General features: G+C 30.0%; 1 protein-coding gene and 1 long non-coding RNA gene across 2 annotated transcripts; one reads left to right on the forward strand and one right to left on the reverse strand.

Moving 5' to 3' along the window:
* Nucleotides 1–2,378: 2,378 nt before the first annotated feature.
* On the forward strand, nt 2,379–14,147 carry LOC108206005 (MADS-box protein CMB1). Its single transcript, NM_001329164.1, is given in 8 exon segments — nt 2,379–2,563; nt 10,944–11,022; nt 12,139–12,200; nt 12,667–12,766; nt 13,038–13,079; nt 13,181–13,222; nt 13,656–13,795; nt 13,893–14,147. Coding segments are annotated over 8 exon segments (738 nt in total). The 3' UTR covers nt 13,981–14,147.
* On the reverse strand, nt 3,899–6,237 carry LOC108208125 (uncharacterized). The gene is made up of 4 exons (XR_001804264.2): nt 6,005–6,237; nt 5,856–5,920; nt 4,906–4,986; nt 3,899–4,153 (listed from the first exon to the last, which is right to left on the reverse strand). It is a non-coding gene; the product is annotated as an uncharacterized LOC108208125 (long non-coding RNA).
* Nucleotides 14,148–20,348: the final 6,201 nt, after the last annotated feature.

Genomic DNA, 20,348 nt, shown 5'->3' on the forward strand with positions numbered 1-20,348 from the left:
ACTTTTGAATGGTTAAATTGACCAAATTTTAACTGAGATTTACACATATAATATAATTTTTAAAAGTAAAAAAAATTATGTCATTATAAAATACATACAATATACTATAAAATGTAATTTTTAGTTTTTCAAAATAATAATGAATTTGTTTTTTATGCTTGGTCAAATTTGGTCAATTTGACCGTTATAAGTCAAAACAGGATGCTTAAAATGGGATGGAGGGAGTAATGTTTTGTTATAAGTATTGTGTTTGACAAGAGAGCGACTCAAACTAATTTTGATCTAAATTATAATATTTAATTTATCATAAAAATAATAATTATGGATTAATATTGTTTTTGACGGGAGTGGGGTTCGAACTAATTTTATTATTAGTATTGTGTTTGACAGGATGATCACTTAAACAAATTTTTATATCAATTATAATATTTTTTATTTGTGATATGTTTAATGGGAAGATGACTCAAAATAATTTTTATCCTATTATAATTCTAATTCATATCAAAATTTATCACGCCGCCGCGAAGCGCGATATATAAAGGAGGATGCGAGCGTCCTATAATTGCTCGATTCAGTCTTCTGAATTTTCTTAAATTTCGGATAGAAAATATAGTTGTAATTCAAAAAATCAGATTCAAGAATTCTAAAGATGATACAATTCTTTTTTTATTGAATTCTAAAGATGATACAATTCTTTTCTTTTTTATTTAATATTTCTTATTGAATTCTAAAGATGACATAATTCTTTTCTTATTTAGTAATCCTAAAAGAAATAAGATTATGTTTAAAAGAAATCAACTTGAAGGATTTCAAAAGTTAATATAATTCTTCTTTTTTTTCAGATTCTAGAGGTAATACAATTTTTTTATTATCTAGGAATGCCAAAAGGAATATGATTATATTTATTTAAACTAATAATCATAGATAAAATACAATTTATATTTAAGATTTGTAAGGTAATACGTACAATTTTTATTTCCGATTTAGTCTTATAATTTTCTTAAATTTCGAATAGAAAATAAAAGATTGTAAAGATAATAATCATTAAAAAACTAATACCAAAAATATTAGAACCATAAAAGAATAATAATTTTAAACTAATAAATAGGAGTCAAAAAATAAAAATAATTAACATATAAAATAATACATATAAAATAGGAATCATATATTGATTTTATGATAATGTTGATTAGTATTGTGTTTGACGGGCACGGGAGGCGGCCCAAACTAATTTTTATCTAAATAATAATAAATTTTCTATTAGTATTATGTTTGACAGGAAAGTGGCTAAAATAATTTTTTATCTATGTTATAGTATATATTTTTGTTAAAACGGGACCACAGTTCAAAATACTTTTTGTCCAATTATAATCTTTAATTTTATCATAATTAGAGTAATTTTTATTAGTATGTGTTTGGCAATAAAGCGACTCAAACTAATATCTAAATTATAATGTTTTGTTATTGGTATTGTGTTTGATAAGAGAGCGGCTCAAACTAATTTTGATCTAAATTATAGTATTTAATTTTATCATAAAAATAATAATTATGGATTAATATTGTCTTTGACGGGAAGGAGGTTCAAACTAATTTTATTATTAGTATTGTGTTTGACAGGATGACCACTTAAACAAATATTTATACCGATTATAATATTTTTCATTTGTGATATGTTTAACGGAAAGATGACTCAAATAATTTCTATGTTATTATAATACTTATTCATATCAAAATTTATCACGCCGCCGCGAAGCGCGGCTTTTTTCACTTTCTCATATTATAAAAATGAAAAAAAATAATTTACAAATCACTTTCGATCTAAAAGATAAGCTGTGATACAACATACACTATTTTAAAAACTATCTTTATGATACTGACAAAATATCTCCCTAGCAACTAGATATTTTGGCCAAACAGGTCACATAACATGATCACTTTAAAAATATTGTCATCGCGATGTTCACTTCATTTTATATTTCCTCCTATCTTTCGTATCAATAAATGTTTACTTGAAATTTCGCAACAAAAGAAAACGACGTAGGAATCGATGTAGATGGATGAATAGGGACCATACGTTCAGATGGGACCGTGGCACTCTTGAAAAAAGATGAGAAACCTACCCACAAAGGAGGTGATGGCAGTACTCATATTACTACCCTAGGATCAAAAACAGTAAAGTAAAAAGGATATATATGCACATACATACAATCTCCAACCTAAGTATACATCTTCTTATATAAATAATTGCTGATTTTGGCATATGGAGGGTTGTTAGATATACAAGGCCGGTTTCAACTAGAATTGTGGAAGAATCTTGTAGATAATTATAGAAAGTATCAGTACACATATAAAAAAACAGAAAATATATAAATATAATAATGGGAAGAGGCAAGGTGGAGCTGAAGAGAATTGAAAACAAGATAAATCGGCAAGTTACCTTTGCCAAAAGAAGGAATGGACTCCTCAAGAAGGCCTATGAGCTCTCTGTTCTATGTGATGCTGAAGTTGCTCTTATCATCTTCTCCAGTCGTGGCAAACTCTATGAATTCTGCAGCACCTCCAGGTTCTATATATATAAATAATTTCATTATTTGTCTGTGATATGGAAAGTTATTTGATTTGTGCTGGCTTTTTGTGTCTCTTTGGTATATATACATGAGGATCTGTGGTTTATTAGGTCTGATTTTCTGAACATGATATTAATGTTTACAGATCTGAGTCGTTTGTAAACTAATTGCTAGCTAATATTGTTTTAAGTCTATTGTTAATGTCTTGGCTAAAAAACTTTGGATCTTAATTCGATCCTTTACGTAAAAGGTATGCTTGTATCTTGTTTTGAAGAATATACATAGATACGTATGTAAGAATTATTGTAAACTCCTTTCTTTTAGTTTGGCTCTGGGGACTAACAGAGCACAAACAGGAACAGAACCTGGGTTTTTTGGATCTAGAGTTTGCGTTTCTTCTTACACTAAACAATTGTCAGTTATATAGATTTAATTGATTTATTTTGGGCTGAATAAAGTTAATTAATTAAGGTTATGCTCCTTGCTGCATACACTATAGACCCTCCATCTTTTAATACATAACTAAACTTTAAATTTGTCGCCACAGCATGACCTTTTGAAATACTGCTCTTTGCATGAGAGAAAAAAACTAAGTCGTGACATGACATAAACACAGGATTTGCCAATGAATTTTACATCTTCGAATTTTTTCATTGTAAACATACTATTTTTTTTTATATATAGATATGCAGAAAAAAATGGTCTCTTCTGTATAAATGTAAGTATGTTTACTAACTTAAATCACCAAGTGCAGGTGAATCAGAAATTAGCGCATGTATATTACTACTTCCGTCCCCTTTTACTTGTCACTTTGATTTTTTGCACGTAATCATTTTTAAAATTTTCTTTTTCTGAATTAAAGTTTAGAGTTTATATTTTTATTCACAAAAAGAAAATTTTAAAAATAATAAGCGGAATTATCACTACACCATATATGGCCTACAACAACATCAAAAAAATGATGCCATAAACCCAATTTATGTTGCAATAGCCCAAAAAAGGGCTATTGCAACATAAAATTTAAGTTGCTTTTTTTCATGTTGCCTTAGGCCTCTACTGCAACATTATGATCACCTACTGCAACATAGGTTTTCTGTTACAATAGCAACACTACTGCAACATCTAACAACCCTTTTGCAACTATAATTTTATGTTACGTTAGACCTCCTAATTTCAAAAAAAGGGTGGGACCCACACATGGGCCCCAAATGAAGGTCCCATGTGTGAGTCCCTTTTGCGGGCCACCTGGGTGCCACGTGTCATTAGCTACTGCAACATATATATATCTGCTACCACAATACTAAATAAAAACTTTGCAATATTTTACTATATCAACTACAACATTAAACTATTCTTTCATACAAATCAAAGTTTATAACAAATCCACCAAAACCAAACTACCTAACAAATCCAACCAAAATAAAATATTAAACAAATCCGACCAAACATAATAGTAAACTACACTATTATATATACAAACATATTCTTGCATTTGCTCGCACTTCCCAAGCTTGGAGAGTTCTAAATTCTGGAACAGTCAAGTCTTTGACTCTGTTAGGTTGATCCATTAACAGCTTAAGCTTTTCCTGCAACAATATAATGCAACTACTGAGCTGAGCTCCAGTAAATAAGCCATGCTTATTTTGAACAACTCAAATTATGTGGATATGTTGGCATACAGTGTGTAGCAAACACTCCGGAAGACAAATAATTTCAAGTGCTTAAATGACCATAGTATTCAATCAAAGAAATTGTAAAGCGCAAAGCTTACGTTCAGATGTCTGCCCAGTTTAACATTAATATCAGCAGTTAAGTTCCTATTCTTAAGCTGTGTGCTAATAGTAGACAAGTAAACTCTGTTTTTCATTGAAGATGTGATAGTAGAAAATTCCCAAGTTTCCGAGCATTCTTAAGAATCTGAGTAATCAAAAAGCTCTTAGAGAATCTTAAACAGATAGAAAGTAATACCATCTCTTTAGACTAAGAGTAATGCCTATATATTTACAAAAAAATAAAATAAATCATATCAAAAGGGTCGCTTCTCATTGCCATTTCTGTATGTGCCCATATGAAGTTTACATGTATTATAATTATTATGCAGTATTTACCAATTAGAATTAGTTTTCTTCTATATAGGATTTCATGGGTTTAGCGTCTATTTAAACACCATAAACTTCATTATTTTAAAATTTCCAAATATATGAAATGTTATGTAGTTTATAGTATATTTGTAGATCCATTGTGTTTTCTGCCTATTTAATGCGGAACTAGGTTTTTCTCCCTTGTTTTATATTTTATTAACTTTGTCCTACATTAGAAAGGTACTGCATGACACTACCTTGTGGTTCTTCAGCTTGAGTCCCATATCCATGGACTTCTCTTGAAGCTTTCAAGGGCTGTACAAGTATCTTCTACAAAACTGAGGAAATTACTGGTTAATTTTGATTCAGGATCTTGCTAACACTCTATTCACATATAAATGGGTGTAGATTTCTTGAATGTAGAAATAAATTAGAGAATAAATAAACTTAATTTTCCAGGAAGAAGTATAAGCCAAAGAACAGCCAACAGAATACAACAAGTAGCCAGCAAATTATGATGAACCTGGATGTTTAGACCAAACACATTGAGTGGATAAACTTAATCTCAGAATCCTGATCATACATAGATATAATCTGTATTGATTAAATTCGATCAGGAAGTCTGTGCCAAGAACCTACCATCATTAAACTCGAGCCTCAAGCACTACAAACCACCAGTGAACGAGAACAACATGAGCCACAAGTAAGCAAAGTCAACCAACCTAAATAGGAAACTAGAGAATCAATTTTGTTTCTGCTCCCTTTTTCAGAGGGGCTAGTGAACTTAAGCCAAAAAATGATAATATTGCCTTCGTGTATATCTTGGATAAAACCAAAAGATGACTCTCTGTTCACTCACAAATAATTGGACAACTATGGTTTATTTTACAAAATAGAAAGCAGAGTGTGTGATGATATAAAGTGGAGTCAATTATTTGGCCATGTAGACCACAGACGAGTTCAGTTATTTACGCTACAACTTCTGGATGCTCATACACACGAATCATAAGACATACACACACTTATCAGAGACAGAGAGACTGATAACAGACCTAAATATAAACATAAGAGGATTGTAAATCACTAAATAATACACACATAATCAAAACATAGACATGAATTTACAAATAAATTAACTAAACAAGCATGAAATAGAGATGAAAACAAAATATAAACACACAAAATAAAAGATTAAAGATGAGTGTACCATAAATCACGATCTAAGCTCCAACTGAAGCCCTAACTGGGAGTGAAGCCCCAATTCATTTAAGCCTGAAATCAATAGAGACATTAAATAAATAGAGAAATCCCTAATTAAAAGCTCTTAAAAAAATAAAAAGAATTATTAACTCAAACCCCTAAATTGATTGAAGCACCCAATTAAATAGGTCTCAAGCCTGTAATCTAATCGATTAGAGAAATTGATTGAGAGAGTCCATTAACATCAGGTAATGGCCGGAACTTTACTGAAGCCCTCGCTGGAACTTTAGCTAATACGAGAGATGTGAGGGAAAGAAGGTGAGCAGAGAGGCGATTCAAAATGTGAGGGTTTATGGACTCAAATGTTCAGTAGTAGTGAAGAGCGGGAGTTTTGCCGCCCCTAAAATTTTCGGACATCTGTACACAAAATATTTTTTGATTGTTTTTATATATTTTTAATTTTTTTGTATTTAAATATAAATGTTATTTATACTTTTTAAATTTTAAAAAAATTATTTATTATTTATATCTTATATTTATACAAAATAATTAAATTGAAGGTCATTATTTATATTTGAATTAACTAGTTTTAAAGTTATTATATTTATCATATTTAATATATTCTATATTTTTAAAAGATTTATTCAATTGTAACATTATTATTTTATTCATAAATGAGTGGTTTAAAATTTACTCCTTTTATTATAATTGTTATTTTAAAGAAATAACATAAAAATTAATACTTTCCCCAAAATTTAGTGTTTTCAAGTTTAATTTATTATATTTTATTAATTAATCGTTTAAAATATTTTAGCTTTTGAAGAAGTAAATTTTATTACAAAGTCAAAGGTTTATGTAAATTTTATTATCATATTACAAATAGTTATATTACAAATATTCTAAGCAACACATATATCTGGCTATTGCAACATCAAATGGATATGGATAGTTAACGTTGCGGTAGATATAGATTAGTGCCTCTAATGCAACATTCTTTTGCAACACTCATGTTTAAACCATTGCCATAGGTCATATATGGCGTAGTGTATGTTTTTTAGTCGTCTTAAATTACGTGCAAAAAGTCAAAGTGACAAGTAAAAAGGGACGGAGGTAGTAACAAATATTCGATTATCGTTTGTGTGAAGTCATATATCTGCTAGGTTATACAAAATATTTCTATGTAATATGTTTGTCTATATGATCACATATGTATAGGTACGTATCGATAATGCATATCATAGGGCCTAGCTTTATTGAGTAGCAACTATAAGTGTTAAAATACATATTTTTGTGGTTACCTGGTATGTATATTTTTGTGGAACGTACTAGGAGTCTAGGAGCAGACTCACAACGTAACTTTTCCCATGTCATCATAGTTGTCGATCGATGTACAATTGTACATCTTATGGTTTCTACTATCTGCTAAATGGATAAATGAAATTTCTGTGTTTGCTCTTTTGATTTTACTAAAGCCAAACTATATAATCATATTTGTATATATAATGTATTCTAAGAATTCCTGAGAGGTTGTGGATTTACTGATATTGGCATATAAGGTTTGATCATATCTACTGCTTGCCTGTGCTGATACACTGTATTTCTTGATCAATAGCTTCTGGTGTTCGCATTTATCTTTCATGTATTAAGTACATCTTATGTAACTAAAGTGATTTTTTGTTAAACTCTGTGCAACCCACACGCTAGTGCGATAAAACTCCTTGGACATGAATTTTGGTCTTAGATTCTCGTATCTCATGTCTGAATCCATACTTATACATAATCATGGAATTGGCTGAATTCTCGGAGTTCCTTGTATATTAAGATTTGTATACACGATTATATATGTGTGTTTGCTTGATGATGATTTACATGACATAATTGCTAATCTATCTAAACTAATTAGGATTTTGTAGTATGATTATATTGTATCATATAATTACATTAACTAATTTGTATATCTGTACTGATTTTCTCAAAAAAGCTAAACGGACTCTAAATATTATTATTGAAATCATTGGTTTCTAATTTCTAACTTAAGTATGACATAGGACTTAATATATGAAAGAAACATATCTTGTATACAAATCTTGAAATAGAAATTATTTAATATATAATAAGAGAAATTACTTTTGTATAACATCTCGTCTTGAATGACATTATTATATCACACTATCCATACAGGTCATCTCGCCCCCATTCAATCCATCCGGGACATTAGAGTCTTACAAGAGCTCTTAGCATATGTTCCTAGCTTGTGACTGGTTTAAGAGTCTCTACTTGCTCCACCATGATCCACGATTCTATTGGATCATATCCCGACCTTACCCAGCCCCGTCAAGCCCTTTCTCGGAGACCATCATCGAGGATCACAAAGCTTCTCATTTTATTGATATTATTGATTTCCATTTTATTTTCTATTTATTATTTTTACTTGAGTAAGACTATATACGTATATAATACGTTAAAAAACTCGACTCAACTCAATAAAAAATTCGATTCGGCTCGTTAATGAGCTCTAGTTCGAACAACCAAACATGTTCGGTAAATTTAACAAATTGATCTGAGCTTCTTCGTTGTCTGATTTGGCTCATTAACCTAAAATTTGACTTGGTAAGCTGTATATATTTGAAAAAAATAATCTTGTTTATATAATTTATATAAAGATTGTATTAACAATTAATAAATAATTATCTAATTATTAATATTATCTCCAATTGCCAATAAAAAATTTAAAAGAATACAGTCATATCCATGTGCACTACTGCCCCAGAGAATGACAAATTGTCAAACACAAATTTACTGAGTTTGAAAGTTGAAGCCGAACAATCAGACAATACATACAATGCGTAGGATGAGTATGATGACTAATTTAACACTATTCAATTAGCCAGTTCACAAGTAAAAATACAAAATTTTGGTAATATATTATTTCATGTGACTAGTATTTTTTTGATATGCATGAGTTAAAAACTTAAAATAGGTTTGAGCAGGTGTGTGACCGTGAATATTAGATTATAATTTATACACAATTAGTGATAAGTTTTACTTTTAGACTTTTTATTTATGTTCTTTCTTATTTAATATGATATTTAACTTTCTTAATTTCTGTAGATAAAGTCAAAGTCAAAAAAATGGGGAAATAGTTTTAAATTTTTTATCAACTGACTTGGTTTCGAGTTAAAAACTCAAAATCGACTTGGTCGTTATTTGTTAACGAACTCGGGTTCGAACAAAAAATAATCAAAGATAATCAAATTTAGCACGGCTCTGTAAAAAAAAAATTGAATCGAACTCAAATTCAGTAAAACTCAGTCCTACCTTGTTCGTTTACAACTCTATAGTTATATAATGAAAAATAAGCAACACTTAAAAACCCAGTAGAATATAACATAAATTATTTAGCTTCTAATTAAAAATTAGTTTAAAATTTATTGTTAACAATATTAAATTTTAATATTAAGAGTAGATTCTATTTTTCAAAAAAAATTATGCTAAATCCTATGTTGGATTATACTGCAATATTTGATCTTTAAAACTTAGATGATATTTATTTTAGGTTTAATTATTGTTATCTTCTAATCCCAACAAATTATCTTTTACATGGCAGAATGCAGTAGTATTATGTTAATATTTTTGTTCTTTACTAAAAATATCTTTATGTAAGACAATATATGTGTATATCTTAAACTATTGTTGACAGGAGCTGCTTAAGATATTAAATACTATTAACTCCAAAGTTTTACCGAACTGAAACCGTACGTTAAAGAGTTGCAGTGGAAAAATTATACAGTAGTTTTATCTGGCTCATTTTCCCAGTCTCTTAGGGTTGTTTTATATTGAGAAGCTATTGATTCTCCTGTGCTAGTTCAGATTTCTTCTGCAAAGTATTACTATTATAGTAAAACTCTAGTATAGATTTAACAATAGATTTAATTGTAAGTTAAATGACAAGCATGCATGGGGACGCGGCTGAATTACAGGCCACAGGACATGATTCGTCCCAATTTTTTTGACTTTGTGCCCTCCGTACGAATATATAATTTTCGAAGAGGACAGGTAAATAATTTCATATGATTTAAGAGCATCTCCAACCATCTAAAACCCTTGGCTAAAAGGTGAGTTGACTTACTTAAAATAAAAAAATTTAGCCAACAGCTCCAAAAACTCAACTCCAACCATGCTCACCTGTTGTCTATAAATTTAGCCAACCTCCTGTGGATGGCTAAATTTGTCGAACATCTACAAGTCTGTAAGAAAATCTGTAGGAAGATCGTACATCATTTATTACCATATTGAACTGATATATTTTATTTTAACAATTTAAAATATTAATAACATACTATTATTAAATTATAGCCAACCAATATAGCCGGTACCATTGAAGCAAAATGTCTTACAGGTTCAGCAAATTTTACATAATGTCTTACAAGTCCAATTTAGCCAACGATTATAGCCAACGCCGTTGGAGATGCTCTAATATCACTAGTACTACATAGTTCTGCAAAAACCCTCGTCAACGCGCGTGTTATAATGCCCTAAACAAAAGAGCTTCCGTGTATTTCTTTAGGGCTTAATTGCAATTATATACGTTATGAGTAGTGCTAGTGCACAAAATTGTGTACAGAATTTTTGTACATAATGATGTGACAATGGATGTGATGGGTTTTAATTGGATGATTGATGTAAATACAGGGGGCCATTCCAATTAAAATCCAACACATATCATTATGTACAAAATTTTGTACACATTTATGTGCATCAAGCATTTCCTATATGTTATATATCAGAATTAACTTGCTAATATGTTGCTTTCGTCAAAATTATTGCGTTGTTTTTAGTTGAAATTTTAATTCAAAAGAATACATTTAAAAGAAAGGAATTAATGTGATTTCAGCGGGATAAATATTTGAAGATTTCATTTCATCTCCATGTCATCATTTATAATTGAGCAATTACAGTTTAGTTGTTGGAAAAAATATTCCATTCTTTATTACATTTATTTTCCTCATTAAATAACTTTGTTTAATTTTATTATTCCCCACTTAACCGAATATTATGTCTTTTTCAAATTAACACTCAGGTTTGTTCATTGCAGTATGAATAAGACGCTGGGGAGATATCATAGATGCAGTTATGGGGCACTTGAGACCGGGCAAACTGAAAAAGATACACAGGTCACATTTTCCTTCGGTTATTAGGGAACTTTTATCCACTACTATATTAACATGCATCTAAGCATATTAACGTCTTAATTACATGTCTTTAATTACACATCTCTACTGATTTCCTGCGGAAAAACACACAGAGAAAATTATACATACTTGTGAACCAGTTACTCTAAAACCTCAAGGTGTTAGAGAATGGCCCTTTCCAGGATCTTACATTCTAAGATTCCCCCTCACTCGAGAGCCCATTTGGCCCTTTCCAGGATCTTACATTCTAAGATTCCCCCTCACTCGAGAGCCCATTTGGCCCTTTCCAGGATCTTATATTCTAAGATTCCCCCTCACTCGAGAGCCCATTTGGCCCTTTCCAGGATCTTATATTCTAAGATTCCCCCTCACTCAAAAGCCCATTTATGGGTCGAAGAGTGGATCACGGGCGCTCATCTTTGGAGCATTAATTTGCCATTCGTGCCACTATAAATGTGAGAATATTGGGGGTGGCAGGGATCGAACCTGAGTCCTCTGCCAGCCTGGCTCTGATACCATGTCAAGAAACCAGTTACTCTAAAACCTCAAGGTGTTAGAGAATGGCCCTTTGCAGGATCTTATATTCTAAGAAGATTAAAATATTGTACTCCCTCCGTCCCTTTTTAGTTGTCACATTTGGTTTTGTGCTGGTCAAATTGACCAAAGTTTTAATGAGAGTTATTAATATTTTATCAATTGAAAAAATAAAAAAAAATGTCATCAGAAATAACTTTTAATCTATTTTAAAATGTAATTTTCAGTTTTTTAAAATAATAAAAGAATGATTTATAATCTCTGGTCAAAGATTAGTTGATTTGACCAACAAAAATAGAAATGTGACAACTAAAAAAAACGGATGGAGTATTGAATAATTTTTTTGTCGAAAGTGAAAAATATATCTCAAAATATAAAAAAGTAATATTATACAAATAAATAAAAGTTCAATAGGAGTTCAATATATGTGTGTAGAATAATTAGAGTACTAATGTTCTCATTATATGATATTTCAAAACAAAATATATACCGGGACATACAGTAATCCATCAGATAAGCATTTTTTAGACCAAATAAAAGTATCCATCAGTTAAATTTGTGCAGAGTAGCTACCAGGAGTATATAAAGCTTAAAGCAAAGGTTGAGGCCCTGCAACAATCTCAAAGGTGAATCCCCTCTCCATGTCGTCATTAGCTCTCTTCACAAACTCAAAGAGCCGGACTAATATAGGGATTGAATCCAACAATTTTCTACTTCATTTTTAGAAAAAACTTTCTTCAAAAGTTATGGTTTGTGATTGTGAACCAATATTTGTATGTCTGAGCAAACAATTTATAAAACATACACATTTTAAACATTTGCAAGCCACAAAACTCAGATGATCAATTAAGGCTTAAATCTATTGTACTAAATGTTTCTAAGTATACGGGGTTAGTGTGTGCAAATATTTTAACCTACTCTACCTGCTGGAAATATATAATAACAGTTCACATTCTTTCAAAACCACATTTTGACTAGACGGTCAGGCTAGCTATCAACTTCTGCTCCATTAGAATATATGTATTACAGTATGTCCTCTTTGCTCAGACTTTTTACTCAATAAGTATCACCTCACAGAAAATTGTGATGCAGGCATCTCCTTGGAGAAGAACTGGGACAGTTGGGCACAAAGGAGCTTGAGGAGCTGGAGAGGCAACTTGATTCAACCTTGAGGCAAGTCAGGTCCACTAAGGTGTGTAGCCTCTTGACTACTCCTACATTGCTAAATATTATAAAACATCTGTAATTAACTAGGGTACTGCCTGCAAGACTACAACCATATATTATATTAGTAATAAATTAGCTGAGAGGTGTAAGTTTTTTGGGATTTCAAATTTTTTGTTTTCGCATGTATTTTGAAAGATGCATCTCCATTTTCATTCTCAATAGTCACACACTCACATACTAGAATAATGTTTGTTAAACATATAACCTATTTAACAATTTCTTTTGCATGTTTGCAGACTCAGTATATGCTTGACCAACTTTCAGATCTTCAACAAAAGGTTTGCATTTATCTGAATATCTATATATGCATATACACACGTATACAATATTAATTATTGATGAATACGTGTGCCGCCCAACCTGATTAATTATCCTGCAGGAGCAAGAACTAGTTGAAATCAATAAAGCTTTAAGAAACAAGGTAAAAGCCTGCTCCACTCAAGTATTATATATGTGTCGTAGTACTGGTTTAATGTTTACATGAACATGTTCTTTCTTCACAAATATATAAAATTAAGTAGATTTAGCGTGATTACTAAGTTCATCAACTAGCAGCTAGAATTTGAGATGAAATAATTAAATTTATGAAGATTGCCTGTAAAAAACCTAGCTGAGCCCAACTGTGGCAAGCTCAAGTTCAAGTTCGACAAGTTCATAAATTTCAACTTTGAAGTTCAGCGCCAGAAAATTTCTAGCTTGACTCAAAAACTTGAATCGATCAAACATATAAATAATATATATATAATAGAAGATCCATTAGGATGGCGAGCCTCACGAACTCTTTAGCTTATTCACCCCCCTAATTGCCCGTTGGTTTGAGCTACTGAAGGTTTAATAATGGCAATCTTTTGTAGCTGGAAGAGAATGATGTAAGAATTCAATCGCAATGGGAAGCTGCAGAACGCAACAATGTTGCATATAGAAGCCATCCAGCTGAACACCCTGATCATGGAGTTTTCGAGTCTCTGGAATGCAACAATACAATGCACATGGGGTATGCCTACAAGCGGAGATATTTAGAAAACTGCTCCTTGTACACAGTTAATAGTTAAATATTCACTAATAATATTTCTTCAATAACAACATTACAGCTACAATTCAGCAATGAATGATCATCAAATGGCTTCTGCAACACCGACACAGAATGCCAGTGGAGTCATTCCAGGGTGGATGCTTTGATCATAAATTCGAGTCGGTCAATTGAAGAATTGAGCTCGAGCTAAGAAGGTCCGCATATAATCTTTAACCATTTTCTGATGGTGCATATGTTACTATTTCAATTTAAGAAATTAAGAGCCAATAAACAAATATTACTCTACTAATATATTACAAAGCTGCTACTGTCGAAAACTTGAAACTGGTTGTGTATTATAAAAATATCAAGGAATTGAACTAAATAAGCCAGGCGGGTAACTATTGTACCAAACTGGCATATACCTTCTCTTTTCTCATACTTCTTGCTTGGGGGAGCAGTAAGTCGCCTCTAACATAATAGGAGTAAAAAGTAGTCAAATTACAACTCCCTTGAGTTTACGTTTCAAGTAGGACATATGTGGTGCACCATACTCTCTTGTCAACATTTTGAAGTTTTGTTTATTGCAGTTTTATTTTCTAAAGAAACCTCTCTATCATTGCTAACAGTATGTGAATGTTATTTGGATTAATTGTGGAATGTATTTAAGATTGTTGAAAACAAGTATTTTCAAATTTTGGATTTCAGATGACATTGTTTGAGTTGTCATTTTAGATTATTAGTTTTATAGTAATATTGGAATGTCATGGATTTAATCTGAAATCCAAATCCGTGTATTTAAACATGTCATTTGGTCAAATTCAGAATTTCAAATGAAATTCAAGTTCCCAAACCGGCCATACAATTAATTTCACCGATCTTAGATTTGTTGAAAACTAGATAATTTATTTAAAGACAGATATTTTCACACAAATATATGTTGTCAATAATTTTTACATATTTTCTTATTATTAAAAGATAAATTTTTATAAAATGGATTTTTAAAATATGGATACTTTTGATATTGTCTTTATAATAGATATTAGATATTGTAACTTTTATTTGCGAAAAAAAATATGAGAAATAAGAAATTTTTGTTATAGCCGATTGTCGGGATAGTGGACTCACCAAATATTATATTATAGTCAAATATAAAAACATCCCCCACTAGTATAAAATAAGTCGTTAGTATCGGTCAAAATAAACCTTTAATGTCGGTTAAATTAGCTCTTCAAAGCCAACATTTCCATATAGTATACAAAACGTGACGCTATAGATTTATCTTAACATTTCCATATAATATACAAAACGTGACGCTATAGATTTATCTTTTTGCATCGGGTACCGAACCAACGATTAAAGACTATCATACGTCTATTAATGGGAGATGCAAAAGAGTCTTTAATCGACGCTTGAAGATGTATGTTTGTGTCAAGTAGTTAAAGAACGGATGCTAAAAAGTGTGCTTATAATTTTGGGGGGTCAAAATTTCGTTACTTAAAGATATATTTATTGCATCTTTGGTCAAAGTGTCAAATTAAAGAGTTTATTATAGTGTTGACGGGTCAAAATTCCAAAGAAACTAGTTGTACGCGCTATAAAAAGAATGTAAAACTTCACACACATGTATACATACATATATATCAGGAATTTGAGAAAGCTCTATTTTCGTATGAACACTAGTTTGGCAATCTAAGAGCTAACCAACAAAATGATGAAGAATTGCCAACAATTGCCCAAATTGCTTAATCGACAATTGATGTTGTTAGGCGAAATCGAGATAGGAGAAGCCTGTCAAGACGAAGAAATTGGGAGTTAGCAATTCATTTCCCTGATAAATTGAGAGTTGTGAGAAATTGAGATGGGAGAAGCCCAGCTAATTGATTTCGTGGTGTAGATAGCAAGTGAGAAGGTCGTGAAATAAGATAGACAAGAGATAAATTGCAACCGAGACCGATGGAGCCCCATCTTATTAATTTTAATTATATTTCATATATTTATTAATCATTTATAACTCGGCGAAATAGGTGGACACTAGAACTCGCTTCAGTATTTAATTATATTTTATATATTTTTTAATCATTTATAATTCGGCGAAAAAAAGTGGACATTAGAACTCTCGCTTAAATATTTTGTTAACCGATGCAAAAACTATAAGCATCAGTTTATTGAAACACTGACGCTAAAACTCATAAAAATTAATTTGTGCATTGCTTAAGGTTCAAATTGACGCTGAAAGATTTTTAAGTGCCGGTGTTTAGTAAACTGATGCTATATGTGTAATGTAAAATACTATTTTAGTACCAGTGTTAAGGTCTATAACAGGTTTAATAAAAGAAACATGAACAAAACTGATTCAAATTTCCAACTGTTGATATCACTGGATAGCTAGTATAGAATTCACATAATTCGCCGGAAGGTTGTCATCGACCACCTACTGTATAATCTATAATACGTGTTTATAAAATGATAAATTATAAATAAATTACTTTGTGTTCATAAAATTATTTGGTGTTCATAAAATTTTCCGATTCATGACCGGCCACACTAACATTATTACATACCAGAGATGTTTTTGACTATATAGAGATATAAATATTAAAATCAAACTAAAAAAACAATATATCTTTAGTGAGGAACTAAAATTTATATTATAAAAATAGAAATTGTCACTAATAAGTGTGTTCAAAAAGTAAAATGCTAGTCTTAGCTATAACTAAAATAATGAATAAAATTTACTCTACTTATTCCTACATTTCATTTAATTTGACACATATCATTCTCTCGAAATTTATATCATCTTTCTTTAAAGTTATTGTGTTCTTATATAATTAATTCATTTATCGTTAAACTAATTCTCTCACATTCTCATTATTTTATTATAAACACAACTAATTCATTCTCCTATATTTTATGATCTCCACTAGTTCTCTCATCTCACTCCTCTGATTCTCTCTATTTCATTTCTCATTTTGTTATTTTTTATCAATATATTTTATAAAACTACTCATTAATTTATTTTATATTATAAAAGTGATATTTTTTATTAATATTATTTAAATTTGTGGTATATAATTATATTTATATCTTATGTTTATGTTTATGTGCATGTTCTATATTTTTATTTAACATATTCAAATTAATATGATATATATTAATCAAGATATTTAATTAGTTATGTAAAATCAAATTATGTTATCGAAATAATAAAGTTATAAATTTAATATACTATAATTTATACATAACAATGAATAAATAAATAAATTATAATCTATATAACTCACATGATTAATATATATTTATAATTATTTCTGTTGAAATTTAACCAAATAAATATATTATAATCAGGTACCAATCCGCTAAATGGTCCAGTTAGAGCATCTCCAACCATCTAAAACCATTGGCTAAAAGATGAGTTGGCATACTTAAAATAAAAAAATTTAGCCAACAGCTCTAAAAACTCAACTCCAACCATGCTCACCTGTTGTCTATAAATTTAGCCAACCTCCTATGGATGACTAAATTTGTCGAATCTCTACAGGTCTGTAAGAAAATCTGTAGGAAGATTGCACATCATTTATTACCATGTTGAACTGATATATTCTATTTTAACAATTTAAAATATTAATAATATACTATTTTTAAATTATAGCCAACCAATATAGCCAATACCATTGAAGCAAAATGTCTTACAGGTCAGCAAATTTTACATAATGTCTTACAGGTCCAATTTAGCCAACGATTATAGCCAACGCCGTTGGATATGCTCTTATGACAATAAAAATCGTGGGGAAGATTGTTAGCAAATGATTCGTGAATAATGTGATTATTGATTATTATCATTCCGGACAAATATTTGAGCCCAAATCGCGAATATAGATACTCTTGTTTCCCATGCCGGCCAAGAACGTTACATCAGTGTCGTGTTTCTCGTCACGAATCCTCTGAGCCATTCCCTTTCATTTTTGTGATAAGACATCTATATTTAATGTACTTTAACCATATACGCATATTTGTGATGTTCATACCATGTTGAATTAGTAACTACTGATACTAGCTACTTTTTTTGACAGCGATATTGACAAAGGGACGTGATATACGGACACCGAGTATGATGTAATTTAGTTAGTTTATGGTGTAGAAGTTGAACACATGAGCATCAATCGATCTCTCTCCAAAGAAAAGACTCTAAAAGCATCTTCAACTGTTATTTAGTTTACGTAACATATTTTTTACCAGGTTAATTAAATCAATTATAGCAAATTAATGACCGGATGAAGTTTGCAGCACCACTTTTATATTTTGATGAGATTGCTCGTAATAATTGGTTCTTTTTTCAAGATAATAGTTTATTATTAATTTTAAATTATTATAAAAAAAATACTTCCTCTTTCTCTATCATTTCCCAACACTTTTTTTCAACTGTTTGACACACATTCTCACGTGCATATAAAATATAATTTACAATTTTTTTAAGAAAATTTCTTGTTATGTATAAAATTTTAAATATTAAACTTTTATTCAGAATAGAAAATATTAAAATAACTTATCAAATTATATTTTATGACTTATGACCTAAAACGATTTAATGTGGTAGGAAATGTATTCGCGGGTTATTTGGTTTATTAATGACTTACTGCTCATTAAAAATATAATAATAAAAATAAAAGTAATTTATGCAAATTATATCAATTTTCTAATTTGTAACAACTAAATTAATTTTTTATATATTAAAATATTTACATATTATTTTTATTTTTTAATGATTTCATACATAAATTAAAATAAAAAGGAAAGAAAAGCAAAAGGGGTGGAAAATGGATATTAGAAAAACCTGATCTAAAATGGGTGAAAGAGAATCACAGTTTTTGTGAAATAAACACCCGTTTCTACGGAATCACTTTTTCCTTTATTGATTACTCTCCATCAAACCATCCCTAATCAATATACTTATATAAAGGAGAAGCGGGGAGCGTGTAGCCTCTCAGATCGCTTCGTTCTATTTTTCTAATTTTCTAAAATTCTTTGATGAAAAATAGCAAAAATATTTAGAACTACCTTTTTTAGTTTCGGATATATTAGAAGCAAGTTTCAGAATCTGATTTTGTTTCAGATTATTTATGAAATATAGTAGCTTTTCAGAATTTGATTTTGTTTCAGATCATTTATGGAATATAGTAACTTGAAAGTTTTAATCTGATTTTGTTTCATATTATTTAATTATGGGAAAGAGTAGCACACAAGTCTAAATACAACCTCCTCTCTCCCAATACCACAACCCTACCTGTCTCTGTCTCTGGTGATAATTCTCTTGCTCGATTTCTAACTCTATGGTGCCGTTCTTCTGCAACGACAAGTGAAGGTTGTTTATACAATATTAAAAAAATAAAAGTTGTTGAAAGCAAAGGTAGTTATAGACCAATACGTTGGAGTCGACAAATCCAAACATTGCAAAAGAATATAATCTTGACATAATATTACTTTTAAGTGAAGCCTGTGTATGTACTCTATTAAAAAATAGAGGTTGTTACAAGCAAGGATAGTTATAGACTGCTATCTCACGGATTTGAGTTAGATATTTTTGTGCACAATCAATCCAAAAAAATTGGGGGAGGTGAAAATATAAGAACATGATTACTTTAAAAAAAACACAAATAAAATTAAGATTCATTGTGATTTAAATTATTAATTATGTGAATAAATTTATTTTTATTTTTTTCAACATGAATTATAGTCCAATTTTGCAATTTTATATAGTCGTATTGGTATTACATCAAAATTTTTATAATATAAAATTTATTTTATCCTTCAAATATTTTTTTTGAAACATTAATATACTTTTTATAAACAGCCACAAAATTATTTTATTTTACAAATATTAATTTTGAATTATTAATATAATTTTTATAGGCCGCCGCGACGCGCGGCTTCTCGACTAGTCAATATACTTATATAAAGGAGAAGCGAGGGGCGTGTAGGTGGCGCTTCTCATATCGCTCCGTTCTATATTTCTAATTTTCTTGAATTTCTTGATGAAAAAGATAAAAAATTAGAACTACCTTTTTTAGTTTCGGATATATTAGAAGCAAGTTTCAGATTCTGATTTTGTTTTAAATTATTTATGGAATATAGTAGCTTCAAAGTTTTAATTTGATTTTATTTCAGATTATTTAATTATGAGAAAGAGTAGTGCAAAAAATATCAAAAATTAGAACTACCTTTTTAGTTTCGGATATATTAGAAGTAAATTTCAGATTCTGATTTTGTTTTAAATTATTTATGGAATATAGTAGCTTCAAAGTTTTAATCTGATTTTGTTTCAGATTATTTAACTATGTGAAACAGCACACAAGTCTCTCTGCACATATAAATACCCCTATAGGTTGTAGGATTTTGGATCGTCTAAACATAACCTCCTCTCTCTCAATACCACAACCCTATTTCTCTGGTGATAGTTTTCTTGCTCGATCTCTTACTCGGTGGTGCCGTTCTTTTGCAATGATATATGTTTGTTGGTTATTCTTTTATAATATTT

Source organism: Daucus carota, chromosome 2 (genome assembly GCF_001625215.2).
Source record: "Daucus carota subsp. sativus chromosome 2, DH1 v3.0, whole genome shotgun sequence".
Classification (NCBI taxonomy): domain Eukaryota; kingdom Viridiplantae; phylum Streptophyta; class Magnoliopsida; order Apiales; family Apiaceae; genus Daucus; species Daucus carota.